The 23700-nt window shown below is 41.0% G+C and overlaps 1 protein-coding gene across 1 annotated transcript in view; it reads right to left on the bottom strand.

Moving 5' to 3' along the window:
• CFAP47 (cilia and flagella associated protein 47) overlaps window positions 1-23700 on the bottom strand; it is a 390847-nt gene that overhangs the window by 159579 nt on the left and 207568 nt on the right. Inside the window, exons 48-50 of the mRNA XM_081950234.1 lie at window positions 19713-19886; window positions 9939-10050; window positions 5084-5221 (exon numbers count right to left, since the gene is read on the bottom strand). Coding sequence (XP_081806360.1) covers window positions 5084-5221; window positions 9939-10050; window positions 19713-19886 — 424 coding nt within the window. The remainder of the gene's footprint in view (window positions 1-5083; window positions 5222-9938; window positions 10051-19712; window positions 19887-23700) is intronic.

Below are 23700 nucleotides of genomic sequence, written 5' to 3'. Positions count from 1 at the left end.
GGGCGAAAGGAAGCGCTTTAGACAGGGGGGTGTGGGTGAGAGGAGGAGAGAATGGATGAGCCGTCTCTCCTCTCCCCGGACTCCCGACTAAAAGTTAATAAAAAAAGGAAGGAGGGAAGGATGGAACTGGAAGGGAGGCAGGGAAGGAGGGAGGGAGAAAGGAAGGATAAGAGGATAGGGAAAGAGGAAAGAAGGCAGGCAGGCAGAAGGGAGGGAGGTGCAAGGAAGGAAGGAAGCATAGATAAGCAGGAGGGAAAGAAGGCAGGCAGGCAGGAGGAAAGAGGAAGGAGGGAACTGGAAGGGAGGCAGGAAGGAAGGGAAGGAGGAAGGGAGGGTGGAAGATAGTAGCAGTGAAAGCAGCAGTGTTCATAGTTGCTTTTACTGTCCTTTTACATTATTTACCTTATAAGTGGTAATAATATTAATAAAAAAAAGTTCTGAGCTACCCTTATTTTGCTTCAAAGTTCTTTATTTGAAATTTAATTTTTTTCCCTGAAATTTCCCTCTTAAAATGAAGGTGCGTGTTATACGCCTGTGCGTGTTATACGCCGATAAATATGGTATATATACATTTTATATATATATATATATATATATATATATATATATATATATATATATATATATATATATATATATATATATATATATATATATATATATATATATATATATATATATATATATATATATATATATATATATATATATGGGTATAATATAAGGAAACTGGATGTAAATTGTAAACAGTGATTTGGAAAGGAGGATTAGAAAACTTTGTTATTAAATATTATGGATGTTTAGCTAGAATAGGATATAAGGATTTAATGTTAATGGAGGATTTTATAAATAAGTAAATGAAATGCCAGTATGTGGTTATGTACTAAATTTTGCTATATTTTATGATGAAGGACGTTTAAACAATTATAGTCAAATAAAAGTGGAGGTATGATGATGGTAAGATGTATAAACATTTGATTTAAGATACTAGAGTTAATATGAATTATACTTGATGACAATAGAAGAGATGCACAAAAACCTTTTGTAACCAACTGATACACTTTCTACAGTATATAAAGAAGGAGGATTTTTATGTTTGTTTTGAAAATTAAAAATAAATTAAAAAGTTTTTGGAAACAAAACTTGAAAGATTGTTTTGTCTCTTGCAGAGTGGCGGGCAATCTCACTTGATGACACTGGACTGGCTTCCAATCAGTCAATGAGCAATATCGGGGTGTCAGAGGTTGGATCTTCCAACAGTTCAGGAAGTGGGCACCTGCTAAGAGCATCAGCGTATCCCAAAGTTTTCCCTGGCCTATGAATGAGGTGGAGCTGTAGGCTGTGAGGAAAATAGCCCAGCGTGTCATCCGCAGTGACAGCGATGCAGGAGTTGGTCGGTCCCCAGCCAAGAGCCCTAGCAATGGTTTATGGTTCGTGATGACTTCAAAGTCCTGGCCATACAAATACTCATGGAACTGCTTCACCCCAGCAACTGAAGTCAAAACCTCATGGTCCAATTGGCTATAATTGCACTTGGCCACTGACAGGGTCCTCGAGTAGTAAGCGATAGGGGCTTCGGTTCCATTGGGCATGTGGTGGCTAAGGACCGCGCCGACACCGAAGGGAGAGGCGTTGCAAGTCAAGACAAGGGGCAAGGTCTGGTTGTATTGAACCAGGAATGTATCCGCTGACAGTAGTCTCTTAAGCAGAGCAAAAGCAGTGGCTTCGGCTTTTCCCCAGGTTCATCTGGCATTCTTGCCAAGGAGTGGATGAAAGGGCTCAGCAACAGTAGCTTTCTGCTTAAGAAAGACACTATAAAAATTGAGAGGTCCAAGCTCGGTCTGATTGCGAGGTGTAGGGGCTTCTTGGATTGCTTTAATTTTTTTATTTGTTGGGTGAATTCCAGAGCTGTCAATAAAATACCCCAGGAATTGAATCCTTGGAACATTAATTTGGCATTTTTCTCTTTTTAAACTGAGACCCTTTTCGCTAATTCTGGTCAAAATGGTTTGTAATCTTTTAAAAAGTTGCTCCTTATTTGCACCCGATACCAAGATATAATCCAAATAGAGGATGACTCCTAGAATCCCCTGTCAAACCCATTCCATCATGCTTTGGAACAATCCAGGGGCGATACTAACTCCAAATTATAGCCGGGTGCATTTAAATGCATCCCTATGTGTCACAATGGTTTGGGCCTCCACTGTGGCGCCATCTACAGGCAATTGCTGGTATGCCTGCACCATATCTAATTTAGCAAATACTTTTTCTGGATCAAGGGAGTGAAGTACACTTATTTATGGTGCATTTATAGTCTGCGCAGATGCGGACTGACCCATCAGGCTTGATCGGGGTCAGTATAGGGGTCTCCCTGCATGCGTGATCAACCAGCTCCAGAATCTCCTGGCCAATTAGTTTGTCCAATTCAAGGTCAATTTTTGGACAGAGGACGAAAGGGACCCTCCAGGGCTTTAATCTAACGGGGGCAACATTGGGGTGCAAATTAAATGAAATTGGGGTCCCCACATACATGCCTAGACCTGTGCCGAAGACATCCTCGAACTCTTGCATTAGCTCTTTGGTACTATCATCTTTAACAGCATTGATGCCGGTCACCCCCAAACCCAGGGATTCGAACACCTTTAAGCCTAGGAGGCTCTGCAGGGCTCCACTGACCATGGTAACAGGAAGCAAGCTGTCAAATTTTTTAAATTGTACCTGCAAGGTGCCTTGACTCAAAACGGGGATTTGGTTCACCCAGTAGTCACTTAGGCGTATCTCTGGAACCCTCAGCTTGTGCTTCCGTAGATTAGGAACAGCCTTTTTCAGTGTGGCCCAGGACATGATGATCAGTGATGAGCCGGTATCTATCTCCATGCTGCATGGAGACCCTTCAAGGAGGATGGAGATCCGCAGTTTCTTGTTTGTTGCTTGCCTGATGTTTGTTTGGAATGTGTCTTTGGCATCTGTGTTCTCTGCCCTCTGCTGCGGCTTCCGTTGTTCTTGCCGAGGTGGACGTGGCCTTGCAGCCTGTGGAGCTTGGGGTTTCCACAGTGGTGGAGTTGGAAACTCAACCCTGCAGGCTCTTGCGATGTGCCCTCTGCAATCGCAGCGTTGGCACATGGTGTCTTGAAAACGGCAGGCATATCGCTGGTGGTTTCCTCCACAGCTGGCACAAGGTGGGAAACAAGGTTCAAATTCTCACACTGTTCTCTGTTTCTCTCTGTGCATGTAATAGACCTCATCCTCGCTGTCAGAGAGGTCTCGCTCTGCAGTCTCGTGATGCAATTCGGCTGCTCTGTATGTGCTCTTGGGGCTGTTTTCCTCTGCAGTGTTTCTATCAACTTGGTTGAGGACTCTGTTGCTTTGGCCTCATCTAATTTGATTTGCAGGGTAAGGTTGGTATTTGCCAGCAACCTTTGCTGCAGGTTGATGTCTCACACCCGCAAATAATTCTATCTAGTAGCAGTTCATCAAGATTGCAAAACTCACAATATGCTGTGGCTTTACGAAGTGCAGCAACATATTGGTTGATCGTTTCGCCTTCCTTCTGGTTACGGAGGTTGAATTCCTGCCTCGGCATGTATTTAGACAGCTTGGGAGCATAGTGTGTCCTCAGCGTCTGTTGAAGCACCAACTAAGTAACTGACTGTACCAGCATTGCTCGGATAGGTCCTTGGCATTGTCAATTACCTCTGGCCCACAGTAGCTCAGGAACATGGCTTTCTTTCAGCCTTCGGACAGGCCCAGGAGGTTGCTGGCTTTGAGGAAGCATTTGAACCTCATCATATACAAGTCCCAGTGCTCGGTGGCTGGGTCATACGGAGCTGGTGGGGCGTGTGTAGTCATCTTGATTCAGTCAAGGCAGATTTGAATTTGCCACTTAAAGATGGCTGCTCGATGCCGTGTTTAGCTCTGGGCTGGATTGTTTTGCTGGATTGTCAGTCAGCTCTTTTTGTGTCTAGTTGCCTTCTGATCCCACCTTCGTTGTCAGTGTTAGATTGGATGAATGGATGAGGCAGACTCAGACTAACAGTAACAACGGGCTCTTTATTAGTCAACACTATGTACAATCCAGCAAAGACCCTGTCTGGCAGCAGCCCTTTTATAGGGAGCTGTCAGATGTCTTAACCAATCACCTTTGAGTATTTTCCCGCCAGATCAGAGGACCTTGGTGGAAACTACCATACTGTCTGTCAATATGTAACAGGAGGAATCAAAGCAGTGGGTGAATTCTCCTTCAGGCATTATACTGCTGTTGCATTTGAATTAGTGTTAGCCAACTTCAGTTGATTTTGAAAAAACTAGGAGACATGGAGACATTTCACACCCACACCCACGTTTAAAGCACTACTTTAAAAGCAGCCCCTTCCCTAATGACCCACCGGCCCTGGATCACATGGCTGTGAAAAGCATCTGAAAAAACTGTTTTAAAGTGTTTTTTAAGTGTTTTAAAGACTTTTAAAACACTACTTTACAAGCTGGCAGCTGCATTGGAAGCCAGCACCACCCCCTCCCCTATTCACCCACTGGCCCTCGATCACATGGCTGTGAAAACCATCTGAAAGGCTGTTTTTAAAGAATTTTAAAGTACTATTCACAAGCTGGTAGCTGCTTTTCATCCCACCACTCCATTGGCCAGATACTTTGTATTGGTGGGCTGTAACTGGCCCATGGACTGTAGTTTGAGGATGCCTGCCATATCTACTGACCAAGAAGCATTCCCAGATGTTCATTTGTATTAGAATGCTAATTTATACTTGTATATACTGATCCTATAAACATTTTAGATAATATGCGAAGAAAATTTTGAAATTTATGCTCAATTTCAATATATTCTTAATGAAAAAAATACGCTACTGTTTTATAATACTAGGGAAAAACTAATTATATAGTCTGTTTATACATTAAAAAACATGTTTTCTGCACAACAAAAAGATACTTGTCTTAGAATCAGGAAAAGTGCATTATTTAAAGAGTATCTGGTTTGTCATCTAAAAAATTTTTAAAGCATTTTAATGCAAAATGAGTGATGATAGAACATTTAAGCAGATTAATAAAATTACCATAATGAAAAACTTACCATTGTTTGCCCCATTGCCTGTTTCAAGCTTCTCTGTTGATGATCTCTGAGAGTACTGAACACCATCTGGCTCCTCCAGTAAACAGTCTTGTTCATAATGCTGCTGTTTTTTATCCTCAGCAACAAATACAATTATACCTAAGCAAATAGTTGCCAAATGTTCTATTAATCAAAGAATCAGTTTCATAAGGTCAATTGCTACCTTCATCTCAATGCTAATATTGTGCTTAATTACAGAAGAATATCCAAAATTTTAATTCAAATTGAGTTTTGATATTTCTTTTATCTGACCATTGCCTTGGTTGCTACTCTTACTCCAGTTATTACTCCATTGTTACATCCTCAAACCCCCACAGCTTCAACCTTAAACTGTCTACCGTGGACCTCACCCTATTCCTAAGAGATCTGTAAAGTGGGCATGCTAGCGTGCCTACCATCCCTGTCCTACTGTCCCTATTTATTTGTATTCATTTCCATTGTTCATGTCCATGTTTATACTTGGACTGTTACCTTGTACATATTTGGGAAACTAAATAAATAAATTAAAATAAAATAAAAAATAAATTATTCAAGGTTACTCCTCTTCCTATTACATACTTGCTTGGGGAAAAAAATAAAATTCCACAGAAATACATAGAGTGGAATGTAAGGAAAATAATACTTGGTGGATGAAGTTAAACACGCTGTGGATAAGGAAGAAAAGCCATGTAAGACAACAAATGCTGCAAAAAAGATAAAGATATTTCATAATGTATATGTATAAAAAGGGATGTAGTTAAAGAGCAAGGAATAGTTAAGAACTGTAAAAGGCAGAAACTATGCAAAGGAATGTATACGAAAAATGAATGCAAAAGCTACAGGATAATTAGTCTGTTATGTAAACTTAAAGAGAAGTTAGAATTCTGATTGAAATGATACAGGAGTAATCATGAACAAAATCTGGGAAGTGCAGTGTGATATTATGCCAGCTAGGTGATGTGCAGAATTTTTGTTTTTGTTCTTTAATAAGTCATTAAAGACTATTTGAACTTTAAAAAGGTTTATTTGTTAATCTAGTTAACATGAATAACCTTCAGTTATGAGATATTTTGCTAACAGCTTTCCCCCAAAAACCACATAATATCCTTGAAACAATTAACATGTACAAAGCTAACTTAGTAGAGATGTAAAGGATATATTGTACAGTAAAAAATTTTTTAAAAACTATAGAAGGTGAAAATGGGATTCAATTTTTAAGATTTCTTTCATTGAGGCAAAAGTTGTTTCATTCCAGTATGGATCAATTTCCAGAACTGTTGACTTTTGCAACATCACCATCAGATATGAAATAATGATCTGCTCATTACATATCAAACAAATTTTAGAAAATGAATTATCCATTTCAGTAATTAGAATTTGAAAAAATATATAGCAACTGTTAGACATTTGTTATGAGCTGTTCAGATCTATCTGTATTAATAGGAGATGCCCCTTCAACAACCATTAAGATTGGTTAACAATAGTTTAGAAATCCCAGAGGAATTCCCAACTCCCTGAGGAAAAGTCTTCTCCTGCCAAATTTTAAGCAATTAATGCTAAATATATTTTCTTCTGCAGTTAGAAAAGAGGGGAATGGAATAGTTTCTCTATTAAAACTTAGATGTCCCTGTGAGCCTTGGACCTGGTGGTCGCGTGGAATAATGCGTCTACCGGGGCCTTGAACCGGGTGGCACCTTTGCGGCCTCTCTGGCGGCAACGATCCACCCTGGCCCCTTGGTTTACCGAGGAGCTAAGGGTGATGAAACGCCGCAAGAGATGCCTAGAGAGTCGTTGGAGATCCTCCCGTTCCGAATTTGACCGAACACAGGTACGAGCCCATTTAAGGACGTACCTTGTGGCACTGAGAGCGGCCAAACGTCAATATTGTGCCGCTCTCATTGCATCCGCAGAGAACCGCCCTGCCGCCCTGTTTCGGGTATCCCGCTCCCTCTTGTTTCAGAGGCCGTGGGAGGCCCCTTTACAGGGTAGGGCAGAGGAGTTTGGGAAATACCTGCAGGATAAAATCGCTCAAATCCGGAAGGATTGGGTTCCTGTCAGTGGTCCTATGGAGACGTCCGTGGCGAGTCTTGAGACACCGATCTGGGAGGAGTTTGACTTGGTTGCCATCGAGGATTTGGACAGAATGCGTGGACGACTGCGACCCACCACATGTTTATTGGACCCATGCCCCTCCTGGCTTGTACTGGCATCCTGGGAGGTTACACGTGACTGGCTCCTAGGCCTAGTGAACGCTTCGTTGAGTGAGGGGTCTCTCCCGGCCTCTTTGAAAGAGGCGGTGGTGAGACCCTTGCTCAAGAAGCCTTCCCTGGACCCTATGGAGCTGGCCAATTATCGTCCTGTCTCCAACCTTCCCTTCTTGGCGAAGGTTGTAGAGAGTGTGGTGGCTTATCAGTTTCCATGACATCTGGAGGAAGATGATTATCTAGATCCGCGCCAGTCCGGCTTCCATCCCGGGCACAGCACGGAGACAGCCTTGGTCGCGTTGGTAGATGATCTCTGGAGGGCCAGAGATAGGGGTTGTTCCTCTATCCTGGTCCTATTAGACCTCTCGGCGGCTTTTGATACCATCGACCATGGTATCCTGTTGCGCCAACTGGAGGGGTTGGGGGTCTGGGGCACCATTTTGCAGTGGTTCGGCTCCTACCTCTCCGGTCAGACGCAACGTGTGTTGGCAGGAGAGCAGAGGTCGACCCTAAGCCCCCTTACGTGTGGGGTGCCACAGGGGTCGGTCCTCTCGCCACTCCTGTTCAACACATATATGAAGCCGTTGGGTGAGATCATCCGTGGTTTTGGGGTGGGATATCATCTGTACGCTGATGATACTCAGCTGTACATTTCCACCCCGAACCACCCCAACGAGGCCGTCGAAGTGATGTCCTGGTGTGTGGAAGCCGTACGGGTCTGGATGGATGACAACCGACTCAAGCTCAACCCCTCCAAGACGGAGTGGCTGTGGGTACTCGCTCCCCGGTTCAGCCAATTAATGCCATCTTTGGCCATCGGGGGTGTTCAACTTGCCCCCGTGGAGCGGGCGCGCAATTTGGGTGTCCTCCTGGATGCCCGGCTGTCCATGGATGACCATGTGACAGCCGTGGCAAGGGGGCGTTCCACCAGGTTCGCCTGGTGTGCCAATTGCGCCCCCTACTGGACCGGGACGCCTTACACACAGTCACTCATGCGCTGGTGACTTCTCGCCTGGACTACTGTAACGCTCTGTACATGGGGCTTCCCTTGAAATGCACCCGGAGGCTACAGTTGGTCCAGAATGCGGCCGCGCGGGTAATTATGGGGAGTTCCAGGTACTCCCATGTGACACCTTTCCTGCGCGTGCTGCACTGGCTTCCTGTGGTCTATCAGGTGCGTTTCAAGGTTTTGATAACAATCTTTAAAGCGCTCCATGGCTCAGGACCTAGTTACTTACGGGATCGTATCCTGCCCCATACATCCCTGCGACCAATTCGCTCGCACAGAGGGGGACTCCTCCAGGTGCCGTCCACCAGACAGTGCCGAGGGGCGGCGCCTAGGAGTAGAGCCTTCTCTGTGGCAGGCCCAGCCCTGTGGAATGACCTCCCTCTGGATGTTAGGACTACCTCTGACCTCCGCTCCTTCCATGTAAAGCTCAAGACCCACCTATTTCAAGTAGCTGGCCTGGCTCAACTATAGTCTGAACATATCGCTCCTGACGGGTTTTTTATTTTTGTAATTTTATCTAATTTATTTAGGGGATTTTAATATTGTGATTTTAATTGTTTCCATCCATTTGTCCACCTCCTCTTTGTATACATCTTTGTATACGTCTTTGTATACGTTTATATTATATGTATGTTTGTCCATACTTGTATTTTTATCTTTTTATTGTATGCCGCCCCGAGTCCTTCGGGAGAGGGTGCGGCTAAGAAATAATAATAATAATAATAATAATAATAATAATAATAATAATAATAATAATAATAAAGAAGGTTGCTATTTTATTTAAAAAACGATTACCCTCTTTAGCACTAAGAACCACTGTGACAAATGTAACATAGAAACATCTGTCTACGAATGAAATAATTGAATCACAAGAGACATAAATGACACATACCAAGTTCAACATTATGAAAAGAAACAGGCTAGATAAGAGAATGAGTTGGATTTTTTAAAAATGAAAAATAGTTTTCCTAAACTCTGGGAAACATGTTCTAGATTATAATTATATTTAATGGGCTTTAAAAGAGGAAGGAAGAAAAGCTTTTGTAATTGATTCTTTGAAAAATAGAACAGGTTAGAGATCAGATAATTTAATGAATGGTTAGCACTTCTGGTTTTCCCAGTTGCAATGTATGGCTGTGAAAGTTGGACCATAAGAAAGGCTAAGCACCAAATAATTGAGGCCTTTGAATTATAGTGCTGGAGAAGACTGCTGCGATTCCCTTGGACTGCAAGTCGATCAAACCAGTCAGTCCTAGAAGAGATCAACCCTGACTGCTCTTTAGAAGGCCAGATCCTGAAGATGAAACTCAAGTATTTTGGTCACCTAATGAGAAGGAAAGAGTCACTGGAGAAGAGTCTAATGCTGGGAAAGATTGAGGACAAAAGAAGAAGGGGACGACAGAGAATGAGGTGGCTGGATGGAGTCACCAAAGTAGTAGGCGTGAGCTTAAATGGACTCCAGGGGATGGTAGAGGACAGGAAAGCCTTGAGGAACATTGTCCATGGGGTTGCGATGGGTCAGACACGACTTCGCAACTAACAACAACAACAACAAACACTCCTTGTTAATCATCTGTTAATTATCCCGTAGTTGTAATATGACACTGTTAAATTTAAAATATACCATTAAAGTTTCCTCGTTTCCATGGAGATATATTCAGAGTATAAGCAGCTGTATCCCCAGGTTCTACCTTCAAAGTCTTTTCACCACTCACAATGGGAAGATCTGAAGATACCTAATAGGACCAGAGAAAAAAAGCTCAATTACAATTTTCCTACAAATAGTATAGAAAATTTAGCTCTTAAAATGAGTTCAAATCCCAGTACTTTTCTACTATGCTTAATTAGAACTACCAGGTCTCCATTATAAAAGTGCAAATGAGTACATAGCAAAGACTGCTATCACTTTGCTGCTATCACTTTGATAACTTTGCTGCAATCTAGTAGTCATCTAGATCCTATATCCAGCTTAATTGACTGTTGTATGAAGGAAACAATTTCTGGGGTATCATTTCAAATCTGTCATGTTAGGTATACAGGGTACCTTAGTATCAACTGCTTTGAAACCCATTGAATTTGGCACTCAATGCATTTTGATGTGAAAGTTTTGTCCCGGCACTCATTCTTTGTTTGGTACTCAATGCACAAGCTCGGCTGCCTTGTTGACTCCCTATATTATTTGTTTGGGACTCACCATTTTTGGTACTCATCACATCTTCCAGAACCAATTAACAATGAGTACCAAGATACCCAGAGATGGGTTCCTCCCAGTACGGTAGGGTACACCAGAAGAGGTAGTGAAAATCTGGCGTACCTTACCGGACCAGAAGCGGCCTGGCCATGCCCCCATACCGTCGAAAGAAAGAATATCCCACCGTCCCGGAACTGCACCACAAGATAAGGGAAGCGGGTCTTGGGAGAAACCTTTGCTCTTTTTCTAAAGTTTTAATATCATACAGTAAGTTTAAAAAGCAAGAAATACTCAATATACTTTTATATGCATAATGTAAACATAGAAATCATTTTAATTTACATTTATCATTGAAAAAAATTACAAAGTGATACTTTAGAACCCTCATGGTGAACCTATAGCATGCGTGCCAGAGGTGGCACACAGAGCGCTCTTTGTGGGCACGTACAAAATCGCCTGTTGCTCTTCCGTGTTCCGTCATGCACATGTGCACCAGCCAGCTGCTGTCTTTTGGGTTCTAGCACATGCGCATGAGCTTCAGTTTCAGCACTTGGTGCAAAAAGGTTTGCCATCACTGCTTTAGAGGTATGTGTATATGTATGTTAAGTGTGTATGTATGTGTCATTCATTCATTCATTCATTCATTCATTCATTCATTCATTCATTATTTTAAAAGAATATTTTCCCTTTCCATTCTAGTGTTAAAAACTGTTTTCTCAGGAGATAGATAGTGTAATTGATACAAGTAGAATAATGTAAATTAGAGGTAGACAGCCTGAAATATCAAGACATCATGCAGCTCTTGAAACCGTCTAACGATACGGACCCAGGGATCTATAAAAGTTACAATTTTCATTAAGAATGAGAAAAATTATTGAATACATGACTAAAGAGAAATATTTTAACTATATAATTTTAGTTAAGTATAAATTAAAATCAAATAAATCTGATTTAATTTGCTTTAACTTCATTACATTTCTTCCAGTACAGCATAGCATAGCATTCAAAAAATCAAAGGCAGCACTTGTACCAGAACAATTATATTCTTAATATCAATAAGAACAGATCTAAACCTATTTATGATTGGGATTGAGACCCATCTTAGATTATAATATAAAAATAATAATCTGCAGTCATAAATGTCAACAGATTTTTGTAACATGGTAATGAAAGAGACTGTATTTCTGGATATCAGTTTTTCACCCAGCAATTAACAGGAGGGTGTGGCAATAAAGAAAGCAGACCAATCTTCCCAGGCTTAGCCAAAGACAGCTATTGATAATATGGCTGTGATGGTGAACCTATGGAATGCATGCCTGAAGTGGCACACAGAGTCATGTCGCCTGGCACATGCGGCGGCATCCATTCTTCCTCTGGGTTTTTGATGCACTTATGCACGTGATAATCAGCTAGCCTTTGTGCGTGCAGCAGTGCCAGAAACTGGAAAAGCTGGTCTTCTGTTTTCCAGCAGGAGCATGCATGCCAGCCAGCTGATCGAAGCCCCATACCAAAGAAAAGGTCTGAGAAATCTCAGAGTGAAGGGAGGGTTTTGGCCAGGATTCCAGATACAAGGGAGAGCTTCTGATCACATCCCGTATTGAAGAAAAGTCCGAGAAAACCCTTGGCTAGGGTGGGTCAGGCTCCGTACTGAAGAAGCCCAGTCCAAGAAATCCCTTTGGAATCATGGGCAACAAAGCTAGTAGTCTGTCTAGCACCAACGATCTAGCAAAAAGAATAGGGCTATGTTAAGATTGAAATATAAAGATAAGGAGATTGTGGTTCCGAAACAAGTACCAAGAAGAGTGAGAGAGATGAAAAGAGAATATAAATTGTTGACTAAAATTCTACTTTTAAAAGGTGTTAATTACAGATGGTTGATACCAGAAGGTCTCATGTTTGTATGGCAAGGACAAAGATACAGAATAGATTCAATTGAGAAAGCAGAACTATTTTACGTAGAACATCTGAGAGGGAAAGAGGAGACAGGAAAAAAAAGAATCATTAATTGAACTTCAAGAGGAATTGATGATTTATGTTATTACAGTTGGAGCAGATGGGCTTTGGCAAGAAATTTATTCAAGCTATAGAAGGTATATATCATAAACAAACAGCAAAAGTAATGGTAAATGGGGAACTGACAGATTCTATTGATATAAGGAAAGGGACAAGACAAGACTGCCCACTGTCACCTCTGTTGTTTGTGTTAACATTAGAAGTCTTAAATAGAAATATTAGAGAAGAAAAAGATATAAAAGGAATGAAAATTAAAAAGGAAGAATACAAACTGCAAGCATTTGCAGATGATCTGGTTTTCATTTTAGAGGATCCATTAGAAACAGCGCTTAAATTGATAGAAAAGATAGAGAAATATGGAAAAATAGCAGGCCTGGAAATAAATAAAGATAAAACGAAGATTCTGACAAAGAATATGTTAACCAGACAAAAGGAAAAATTGGCGGAAGTTTGAAGATACAGGTCACGAATAAGATGCAGTACACTTAAAGAGAATAATTATCATAAACTTAAACAACAGATTGTGAAGACCTGGCGAAATGGGAAAATTTACAGTTAACACTAATAGGGAGAATCTTAACAATCAAGATGAATATACTACCCAGGATTTTATATTTGTTCCAGACAATTCCAATTACATTAGGGAAAATTATTTTGAAGATCTAAATAAAATAGTGTTGAAGTATATATGCAGGGAAAGAAAGTGAGAATAAAATTAAAACTGTTGCAAGATGCTAGAACAAGAAGAGGATTTGGCCTGCCGAATTGGGAGTTATACTATCAGGCAACAAGCTTGATGTGGATTAAGGAATGGATAATGCTAAGAAATTCTCGACTATTGACACTAGAAGGACATGATCTGTTGTTGGGATGGCATGCTTCCTTATGGTACAAGGGAACTAAAACAAGGATACTTCAGAAGACATTATATACGTGAGGCTTTGTTATTAAGCTGGGAGAAGATTAAAAGGCATCATTATTTTAAAATTCCAGTCTGGTTATCAACTATTGAAGTTTTTTCATATCCAATAACATATAAAAAGGAACAAACAGTTGTTTGTTTATGGTGAAATATTGAATGCTAAGGGTGAACTTAAATCTATGCAAGAACTGGAAGAACAGGGCATAAGGATGAATTGGTTTTCATATGTGCAAATACATTCTAGATATGATAAAGATTTTAGAATAAAAGGCTTTTATAATAAATTGATTGATTTAGATAAAATACTGACAGGTACCTGTTCTGACCCCCACCCCCACCCGTACACCAAAGCACTCCAAGACAAGAATACTGCTAGACAATTTATTCACAGTAAATTAACACATCGACTAGACCTTGGCAGCAATCCAGACTTCCAAGATAAGGCACAGGCACGAGAACGCTTGTCCAGCATTGGTAGATAAGTTGAACTCTGCAACCAGCCTCCAGAAAAGTTCCTCCTTAAATACTATCTTGAGAGGAGCCTAATTACAACCACCTGGGTCTAATTATCTTCTGTATCTGCGTAGTTGTTCTCTACGTCTATCAGCCCTCCATTGCCGAGCATCCAAGACCAACTCCCTTGTCTCCTCCCCACTGCTCCAAGGCATGACGTCAGGAGCACACTCCCTTTGGCTTTCACCACTGCTCCATGCCTCAGGCTCCTCCTGGTGGCCAACCAGCCTCTCTGAGCCCTGCTCAGAGTCGGAACCATGTCCAGGGTCCTCCACATCTTCCAGAGCCGACTCAGAAGGCCCCTCACTGTTGGAGACTGGTTGCAGCTCCAACAGCTCCTGCTGGGCCACAACAGATACCAATGAAAAGGTGATTAAATATATATATATATATATATATATATAGATAGATAGATAGATAGATAGATAGATAGATAGATAGATAGATAGATGATAGATAGATAGATAGATAGATAGATAGATAGATAGATAGATAGATAGATAGATAGATAGATAGATAGATACTTATTAGAGGTTAAGCTAAAGGAGGAACAAGTTAAAGAAACAATGATTGCTTGGGGAAAATTTTTTGAACATCAGATTGATTTAGAGAAATGGCAAAAATTGTGGTTTCAAAATTATAAAATGACAATGTCAACAGCAAATAAACAAAATTTGTATAAGACGTTTTACAGGTGGCACTTACCCCCGACGAGAATAGCAAGAATGTTTAAGAATAAATCTGAAAAATGTTGGAAATGTCATCAGATACCGGACACATATTACCATATGTGGTGGATGTGTGCAGAAGCTAAAAGATACTGGACTAAAATTATTGGGGATTTTACCAGAAATATATAGTAGAGAATTGAAATATCTGATTGTAAATGTGTTAACAGCGGCTAGAATTGTATTTGCAAAAAATTGGGAAAACAAGAAAACACCAATGCAGGAAGAAGTTATTCAGAAAATAATGGAATGTGCTGAAATGAGCAAATTGACATTTGAAATCATAGAACAAGAAGATAAACAATTTTATAAGATATGGGATTTATTTTATCAATGGTTAGATAAAAAATATCTTACAATATAAGGATAATGGAATGATACAGAATATAATATAAAGATGTACTACCATTGGATGGATTTAGGATGATGTAATGAAATGCCATAATATAAATTAATTCAAAATTCAGAATATCTCACATAAAATGAAGTAATAATAGTTATAGTCAAATAAATGATTAATAATGAAAATAATGTATAAATATATAGATAATATGAAATTTTATATAAATTGTAAGTGACGACTATGGAGAGGATGCACAAAAGTTTTATAACCAACCGACACACTGTAATTGGAAGATAGTTTTATGTTTTGTTTGTGTTTGTTTGTCTAAAAAAAATAAAAACTATTAAAAAAAATAGAGCCGTTTTAGTGGCAGTAAAAGTTTCCTTTAAAAAGAAAAAATTAAAAACGCTTTGCACAACAATTTGGCCGACCTATTTAATTGGCCCTAAGGTAGGCACATGGCTACAGAGGGCAGCCTTGATTTAGATTTCATTAACAAATTCATTGATTTTCTGGTCCAACTGAGGAAGAACTTTACGCTGGCTTCTTCCTTAATCTCATTGGTCGACCAGATATCCTTAAAGCATGTGGGTTTAACCCCAAGCCAATTAAAAAAAATCTCTCCCTTCATCTCTTCAGAAGAAAAAGTCAAAACGGTCAAAATGACTGAAGAGGAAGAGGAATTTCCACCATACTTCTTCGCTCCCCCTTCCCCTGATGTAGATGCTGTGCCTTTATTAGCACAACACCTCAGCCCGCTTTGCAGGACCAAGTGCTTCCAACAGCACCTCAACCCACTTTGCAGGACCAAGTGCTTCCAACAGCACCTCAGCCAGCTTTGCAGGACCAAGCACCCCAGCCTGCTCCACAAAATTCAGCACCCTCAGCAACTCCACCTCTGTATCTGGATCTGCCTGCTTTAAGTCCTCCTCACACCAGAACCGGACAAATTTATATACCTGCTGAACAACCGGGTCCTTCAATCCTAGCCCCCCTCTGACAGGTTCCTATGAAAGACCAGCTGGTGTATATTCACACACCCATAACTACAAGTGATCTTTTTAATTGGAAAACAGGACTTCCCCCTTACAGGGAATCCCCCTCAAAGTTATGTGGTTCAACATATAATGGCCACCCATAAACCCAATGCACCTGACATTTTTACTCTCTTGTCAGCGCTATTATCCACTGAAGAAAAACAACAAATCCTTAAAGCCACCACAACATACAATAAAGCTGCTAGAGAACTTGGCATGCAAACTAATCATGATGTCGCTGACTTGTGGCCTGAACCCCTGGCACTTTTCAACCCCAATTTTGAAGTTAATCCCAACTCAGATCGGGGCACCTTCATTCTCCAGGAAGCCCGGGAGTCAATCCTACAGGGGCTGAAACTTGGTGTCCCTAAAACAGTGAATTTTCATTGTGTCCACCAGATCACCCAAGATGCAAAAGAATCCTCCACTGATTTTTTGAACCGTCTCAAAGATGAGTTCCGGAGATACACTGATCTCAACTCTGATAGTCTAGCTAATGAGGTTTTGTTGAAAATGACTTTTATGGGCCAAAATGCTCCAGACATTAGGAAGAAACTACAAAAACTTGAGGTCTTTACTACTCAGGCCCTGGAGACTCTTATTCAAAACTGCCATCACTGTCTATTCCCAGAGAGAAGAGGAAGAAAAGAAGGAAGATCACAAAATGTGAAAACAAGCCTCCCTTATAGCAGTTACTATCACTTCCCAGAGTAATGGGGGTGGGTGGGTGGTAATTCATTCTCTCCCAAAAGAAGGCTCACTCCAGAAAAAAACAGTGTGCCTGCTGTAAATGAGTCGGCCACTGGAGAAAAGATTGCCCCCTGGAATGACAACCCAGCAGGGGACGTGGACAATTTAGGGGATGGGGAGGCTTCAGGCCTCAAACCCAACAAGCCCCTATGCCCCTTATGTCAGCCCAGGCCCCTGAGTTCTATCCAAAGTCCCATTGAAGGAACTCAGGGGCAATTTCCTCTCCTGACCCTCTGGTGGAGTTAAAAGTGGGGGAGAAACTGTATTCCTTTTTGATAGATATAGGTGCCACATTCAGTGTCCTAAATGATGCACCAATCCCCTGCCTTTCCTCTCAGACTACTCCCATTACTGGAGCTACTGAGATAGAAGAAAATGCCCCTCTTAACTACCCCATGACAGTACAATCAAAAGCAGGCCCCTCCCTCCATCATTCTTTTCCACTCCTGCCACAATGACGCATCAACCTTTTGGGACGCGATCTCCTAAGGAAACTGGGAGCCATTATACAATGTCTCCCTTAATATCCCCCCAGAAAAGCTTATCTTTGTTTCTTGGGGAAGGGGACTATCGCTAAAGAGCCTAACTCTGATAAAATTAATCCTCAGATGTGGTACCAGGGAACCCATGGATTTGCTAGATTTGACACAACTCATATGGCTCACCTCTTCCCTGATGCCCAACCTATTGCGATTTGTCAGTACACAATCAAGCGGGAGGCCCGGATTGGTATTAAGGCCCAGATTGATTTTTTTCTGAAAACCGGACTTCTTGTTCACATACAGTCATATTGGTCTACACCAACGTTTCCTGTACCCAAGCCTGATGGGTCTTTGTTCACGATTTGAGAGAAATGAATGTCCAGATTTGACCCCTGCATCCAGTAGTGGCTAATCCATATACATTGTTAACCATATTTTCCAGTGACCAAAACTGGTACACTGTTATAGACTGAAAAGATGTTTTTTTCTGCATTCCCCTTGCTAAAGTAAAGTAGGACATAAAGTGAGATTTGGACATTAAGAGTGAACTTACTCGGGGTCAGGCTGGACAGCCTCTCGGGGCCCCTTTCCTTCTTTATTAAAAGGCCACATAGGCAGAGTTGCAGCTGCAAAAGAACAGGAAACGAGTGCCTAACCGCAGAGTTCAATAGTTCTCACAAGACCACAAGGGTCAGCTAAAGGTCGCTTACAGACACGTACTCAGTATCTATGACCCAAGACAAAAGGAGAAGTAAGACCCTATCTACTTATAAGGCTCTTTCCTCAAGGTAACCAATCAGAAGTTAAGTTAAACATTTCCGTGTATTTTGCTCTTAGAAAGATATATAAGAAACTGTCTTTTCTATATGTTTTTGTCCAGATGTTAGAAATTGTTATCTCTGTCTGGACCTTTTGGGCAAAATAAAGCTTATCTTGATCTCGCAGTCCTATCTCCTGATTTTCTGCAACAAAAGAGTGTCAGTCATACTTTGCCTTTGAATAGAAAGACCCCTCTGATGGTTCCAAGTGCCGAATAACTTGGACTAGATTGCCACAAGAATATTGTAACAGCTCAACAGCTTTGCTACAACTCTCGCTCAAGATCTTAAACACTTTGTTACTAAACAGACTTCCCTCTTGCAATATGTGGATGACTTGTTAATAGCTGGCAAAAGTCAGGAAAGTGTCAAAACAACTTCAATAGACCTCCTCAATCATTTAGTCGAAAAATGATATACTGTTTCAAAACAGAAGGTTCAGTGGGCTACACAGGAGATGCAATATTTAGGCTTCATTCTACGTCATCACCTACTTCATGACAGCCGGCTACAGGCCATCTCAGCCCTGCCTGTGCCAAAGAATGTCAAACAACTACAAACCTTTTTAGGCATCACAGGCTTTGCCCGCCTATGGATGTACTCTGTGATTGCTAAGCCCCTTTATCAATTAACCCAAAAAGACATGGCTTGGGACTGGACAGGAGAACATCAGAAAGCATGGTAGGATTTGAAAGATGCTTTAGGCCATGCCTCTGCCCTTGCCTTGCCTGACCAAATGAAAGGCTTTGAACTCTTTGTCACTGAAATGAAGGGTTGTGCCCTTGGCGTTCTACTACAAAAATTAGGCCCAGAAAAAGTTCCTGTTCCCTACCAATCTAAAGTTCTGGATCCAATTGCCAGGAGCTGGCCAGCCTGTCTTTGGTCTCTTGCTGCCACAGCCATCCTAATTCAGGAAACACACAAAATAACTTTGGGAGCCCCCCTGGATGTCTACACACACCATTCAGTCAAAATCTTACTGGAGCAAAAGCTCACTGCTTACCTCATACTGTGGGGGAACTGCTGGAACCTTACACACTAAAACAAACTAGTTCTTGCATTTAATTGTAAAAGTTTTTTAAAATAAACACAAATATTCAATTGAAGCATTACTTATATTTGGTTTTGAAGACAGATATTCTGATTTTGAGAAGACATGAAAAGAGAAGAAAAATACTAAATTTTGTTTCTGTTATTTTACTACTCTGAGCATGTTAACGATTACAAAATAGAAAACAATTTAGCGAATAATAAAGATCAAAGGAATCTCAAACTAGAGCCCAGTGCTTCATATATTACATCACTGATGGTGCTTTAATTTCTATAGTGACATCATTGCACAGATCATGTAAATGAAGTTGTTTGCATCATTTGCAAATGATATCTTGATACAAATCAGCGTGAATGGCATAAAACCAGTGTAAATTTACCAATTCATTTAGACTATGTCACAAGCAATATACATCTATTATTTCAAGGGAATATCTGGAGCAATTTGGTTTCTGCATCCAAAGTCTGCCTAAAGAGGGTCCATTACATTGAGGTTTCACTGTGTATTTATTAGACCGATCACAATTATAGCATCTCTTTGATATATATACCTTATATATCAATTCATTCTTGGTAAAATTTGGCACCATTATGACCTTTTGTATAGTTTGTCTAACTTGGCAATCTAGCTTAATATGATCCAGCGCCAATGGTTGTGTTGCAATCCCTTTCAAGAGAAAGAAATGATCTGTACCATCTGCTTCATTTTGTAAAGTAAGCTGCCCCTATGATAATGGAAAAGAAATGGAACATTTATTATCAGGGCAAAAACATTTTTGCAAAATAAAAAAGCAAATAAATAAGAATATAATAAAAATTAATCCCCTACTCCAAATTATAGATAGTCCTCAATTTACAACCACAATTGAGAACTGTTGCTGATTGTTAAATGAGTTGTGTTTGACTTTACAACCTTTTTTACCATGATTGTTAAGTAAATCATATGATTGTTAAGCAAATTCAGTTTCCCCCACAGATTTTGTTTGCCCAAATTTTGATCACTTGATGTGATGTCTCCTGTGGACAATGACTCCTCCACTTCTTCCTCAAAGGCCTCAAGGGAGAATGAGACTGTTCCTGGATGTCAGGAATTACTGACTCTGAACTGCCAGCAGAACAAGCCTCAACTGGGGAGAGCTTGCAGGCCAGTAAGTAAGAGGGGGAGGAGCTGCCTGCCAGAGTACACAGGGCAGAGAGGTGGAAGTGTGCCAGATTGCTGGGGGAAAAGATCTCACCCCTTTTGATGGGCTGCACTGGGAGCTATTTAGCACAGCAGGCAGAGGGAGGCGTTGCTAGAAGCAATGTGTCTGGGTCGTGACCAGATGTTTGTTTGTGAAACGCTGCAGTGGATTTAGTTTAAGTTGTCGGGAGACTCTGTGTCCATGTTTTGGACCTTGTTGTTTATCTGTTTGATAGACCAATTGGCCATTGCCTGGAAGTTTAGTCTGGGGCTTGTTCGTGGCTGGTTTCATTTAGAAATGACCCTCTGAACTCCTGTCCTGGGCTGTGCCTGGGAATTCTACTTGTAAACCTTGAACTCTGACCATTGGATTGGCTGACAAACTTAATGGGAAATTCCAAACCTCTGATTGGATTTTGGCTTCTCTTTTGAAACTACCCAGTCAAAGCCTGTATTTCCAAGACTGTTTTGAGTTTGCCATATGTTCATTTCTTTGTTACCTAATTGGACTCAAGCCAAATTGCTGTTCTAATCTAGCAGCTGTGAATGAGCTGAAACCTGAAACGGAACTTCTGGAGAAAAGACAAAATAAAGCTCTCTCTAAACCAACACTAACATGTGGGTGAGTGGGGCAGCACACTTGATCATGGGGATGCTGTGATGGTTGTCAGTGTGAGGATCAGTCATAAGACACTTTTTTCCAGCGCCACTGTAACTTTGAACAAGTTGCTAAAAGAATGATGGTAAATCAAGAATTACTTATTCAAGATAGCTAGAAGATGGAAACCCCAATAACATACAAATGGCTTTCTAAAACAGAAATCCAAAGACTTAGGAGAATATCAGGCTTCTAAGTTCTTTCAGAAGGTTATCAAGAAGAGACCCACTTGGATTTGGGGGGGGGACGACCTTGCTTCAGAACAGAGAGTCATTTGAAAGGGAGGAAGGAAAGTGTACTTTCACTTATGCATTCTTTTCTCTCTCCTTATATTATGAAGATGCTCACCAATCTTACTATTGCAGACACATCCATAGAAACCCAGCCTATAAACCTAGGATTTCCAGGTAATCCTACAGCTAAGAATGACCTCCTTAGTATTTTCAGCAGCAGATAAGCTTCTTTATTATTTCAATTTATATGGTTGTAGCCCATTCAAATTCATGATTCTTAGTTTCTAGCAGGAATTAAAAATTATATAAAAACTATACAAGTACAAACAGCAGCAGATTTACCAAAAACCACAAACAGCAATTAAGTTATCACATAGGCTATACAATACATCTGGATCCCTACACCTGATAATAAAACCACATCTTTAACCCTTTGCAAAAAGACACTAATATTGGGGCCAATCTAATATCTGGGCTTTCTTTCTGGGTTCTGCCAGGTGTCTCTTCCCAGTTATGGAATGTCATCTGGCAGAACCAGGAACAGAGCATTCTCTTGTGGTGTCTGGCCTTTGGAGCATCTCTCCCCCTCCCATATTACATTGCCCCAACATTAATGTTCTATTCTCTCCTGATGGATTTGTTGGATAGGTGCACATAACAAGGGAGAGACAATCAGAAATTCTGGAGCTCACCTTCAGTGCTAATCAGTTCGTCCAAGCCAGGCTTTGCTTCCCGGGAAGGGCTCCATGGCTGCACTTTTTAAAAAGGATTTTTAATGAAACCTTCAATGCGGCAGCCAATCCCAAGCCAAAAAAACCAGCTCTCACCTCTCCATCCGGCGTGTCTGCTTCGTCTCGCTAAATCAGGCCTAGAGTCTGACAGAGGATGAGAAATTTAACAGGCAGGAGAACGGAAAGGACGGAAAGGAAGCAGAGCAAGGTTCATGAAGTAAACTCAAGTTTCTTAGCTTGGACAGCAAAAGGTGGCGGGGGCAGCAGCAGGGAATGCAAAGGACTACTGGAGAGATGGTGCAGAACTCAGCTATCCAGGGATCAAAGAAAAGTTCACTTCTGGGCAAGGGGTGCAACCTGATTTCTAAAACAGAAGATCCTTTTATGGCTGTACATCTTGCTGTTAACCAGATTCCCAAATATTTAACTTTTTTAATTATCTGCATATCCATCTTTTCCATCAATTCATTTTTCTGTTTATTTGTGAGATTCTTTGTCAACATCTTAGTCTTTTCCTTGTTTATTTTTAATCCTGCCACCTCATCAAACTCTTCTGTTGTTTTTATTAGTTTGGGTCCCGTTTCTAGGGGTTCATCCAAAATAAATACTAAGTCGTCTGCAAATGCTTGTGCTTTGTACTTTTCTTTTTTTATTTCGAAACCTTTTATTTCTGGATCTTGTCTGATCTTTCTGAGCAAGACCTCCAAAGTTAATATAAATAATAAAGGAGACAGTGTACATCCTTGTCTTGTGCCCTTGCTTATGTTAAAATGTTCTGTTATATCCCCATTTACTATTACTTTTGCCATTTGTTCAGAATATATTCCTTGGAATATATTGCTTGAAGTTTTTGCCAAACTCCATACATTTTAATTATAGTATCATAAATTGCCAATTCATATTATCAAAGGCTTTTTGCGCATCCAAGAAGATCAACGATAGCTGTTTTTCAGAATCAACTTCGTAATATTCCAATGCATTCACAATAATCCTCATATTATTTTTCAGTTGTCTTTTGGGTGGGAAACCATTCTAATCAGGAAACTACATTAAATTAATACAACAAATAAAGACAGATTTGGAAAAATTGAGAAATCTACAGTTGCCCTTGGTTGGAAGGATAGCCACATCAAAAATGAATATTCCAGGAGACGACTTCCGGTCCCCGAAGGCGAAGGACGTTCGGGTCCGCTGCTCGTCTTCTCGGTGGGCTCCCCTTAAGCTTAGGGGGAGCACAGGGAGCCTTGGAGGGTATCCCTGCTGTAGGGCAGCTTGCTGGGGCCCCCTGGATCGGTGGCAGCCGCAAGGGGGTCTCCAGCTTTGCCCCAGGAGCCAGGGAGCGTGGGGGGTGCGCAGCAGTGTGCCTTCGCCGAGCGGAGCCTGGAAGGAAACAACTAATCAGACATTACAGCAGAAATGCGGTGAGGTTGGAAGTTTCCCTCAATCTCCTTTTTAACTACTCAATCGATGAATAGCAGCCTTTTTTAAACTGTGCTTTCAATCTTTGGAAGTGTTAAAACTGGAGGGGGGGTTTCACATACCCCTTGGAAAAGCGGCAATTGGAAAATCCCTCTCTCTCGGAAGAGAGAGAGAGTTAAAACTTACTTTCTCTTCCTCTAAGCAATGGTAGGGTGATTTCTTGCTACAACTGCCGAGGAGGACTGCTGAGTTGATTCTTTTAAACTATTTTATGGAAACTTTGGACGTTGCTTTCTGATCTCCTGTGAAGGCGGAGCC

The sequence above is a fragment of the Natrix helvetica genome (assembly GCF_964273705.1).
Source record: "Natrix helvetica genome assembly, chromosome: 4".
NCBI lineage: Eukaryota > Metazoa > Chordata > Lepidosauria > Squamata > Natricidae > Natrix > Natrix helvetica.
Note: the sequence above shows the minus strand (reverse complement) of the source record. Positions and strands in the feature narration are given on the sequence as shown.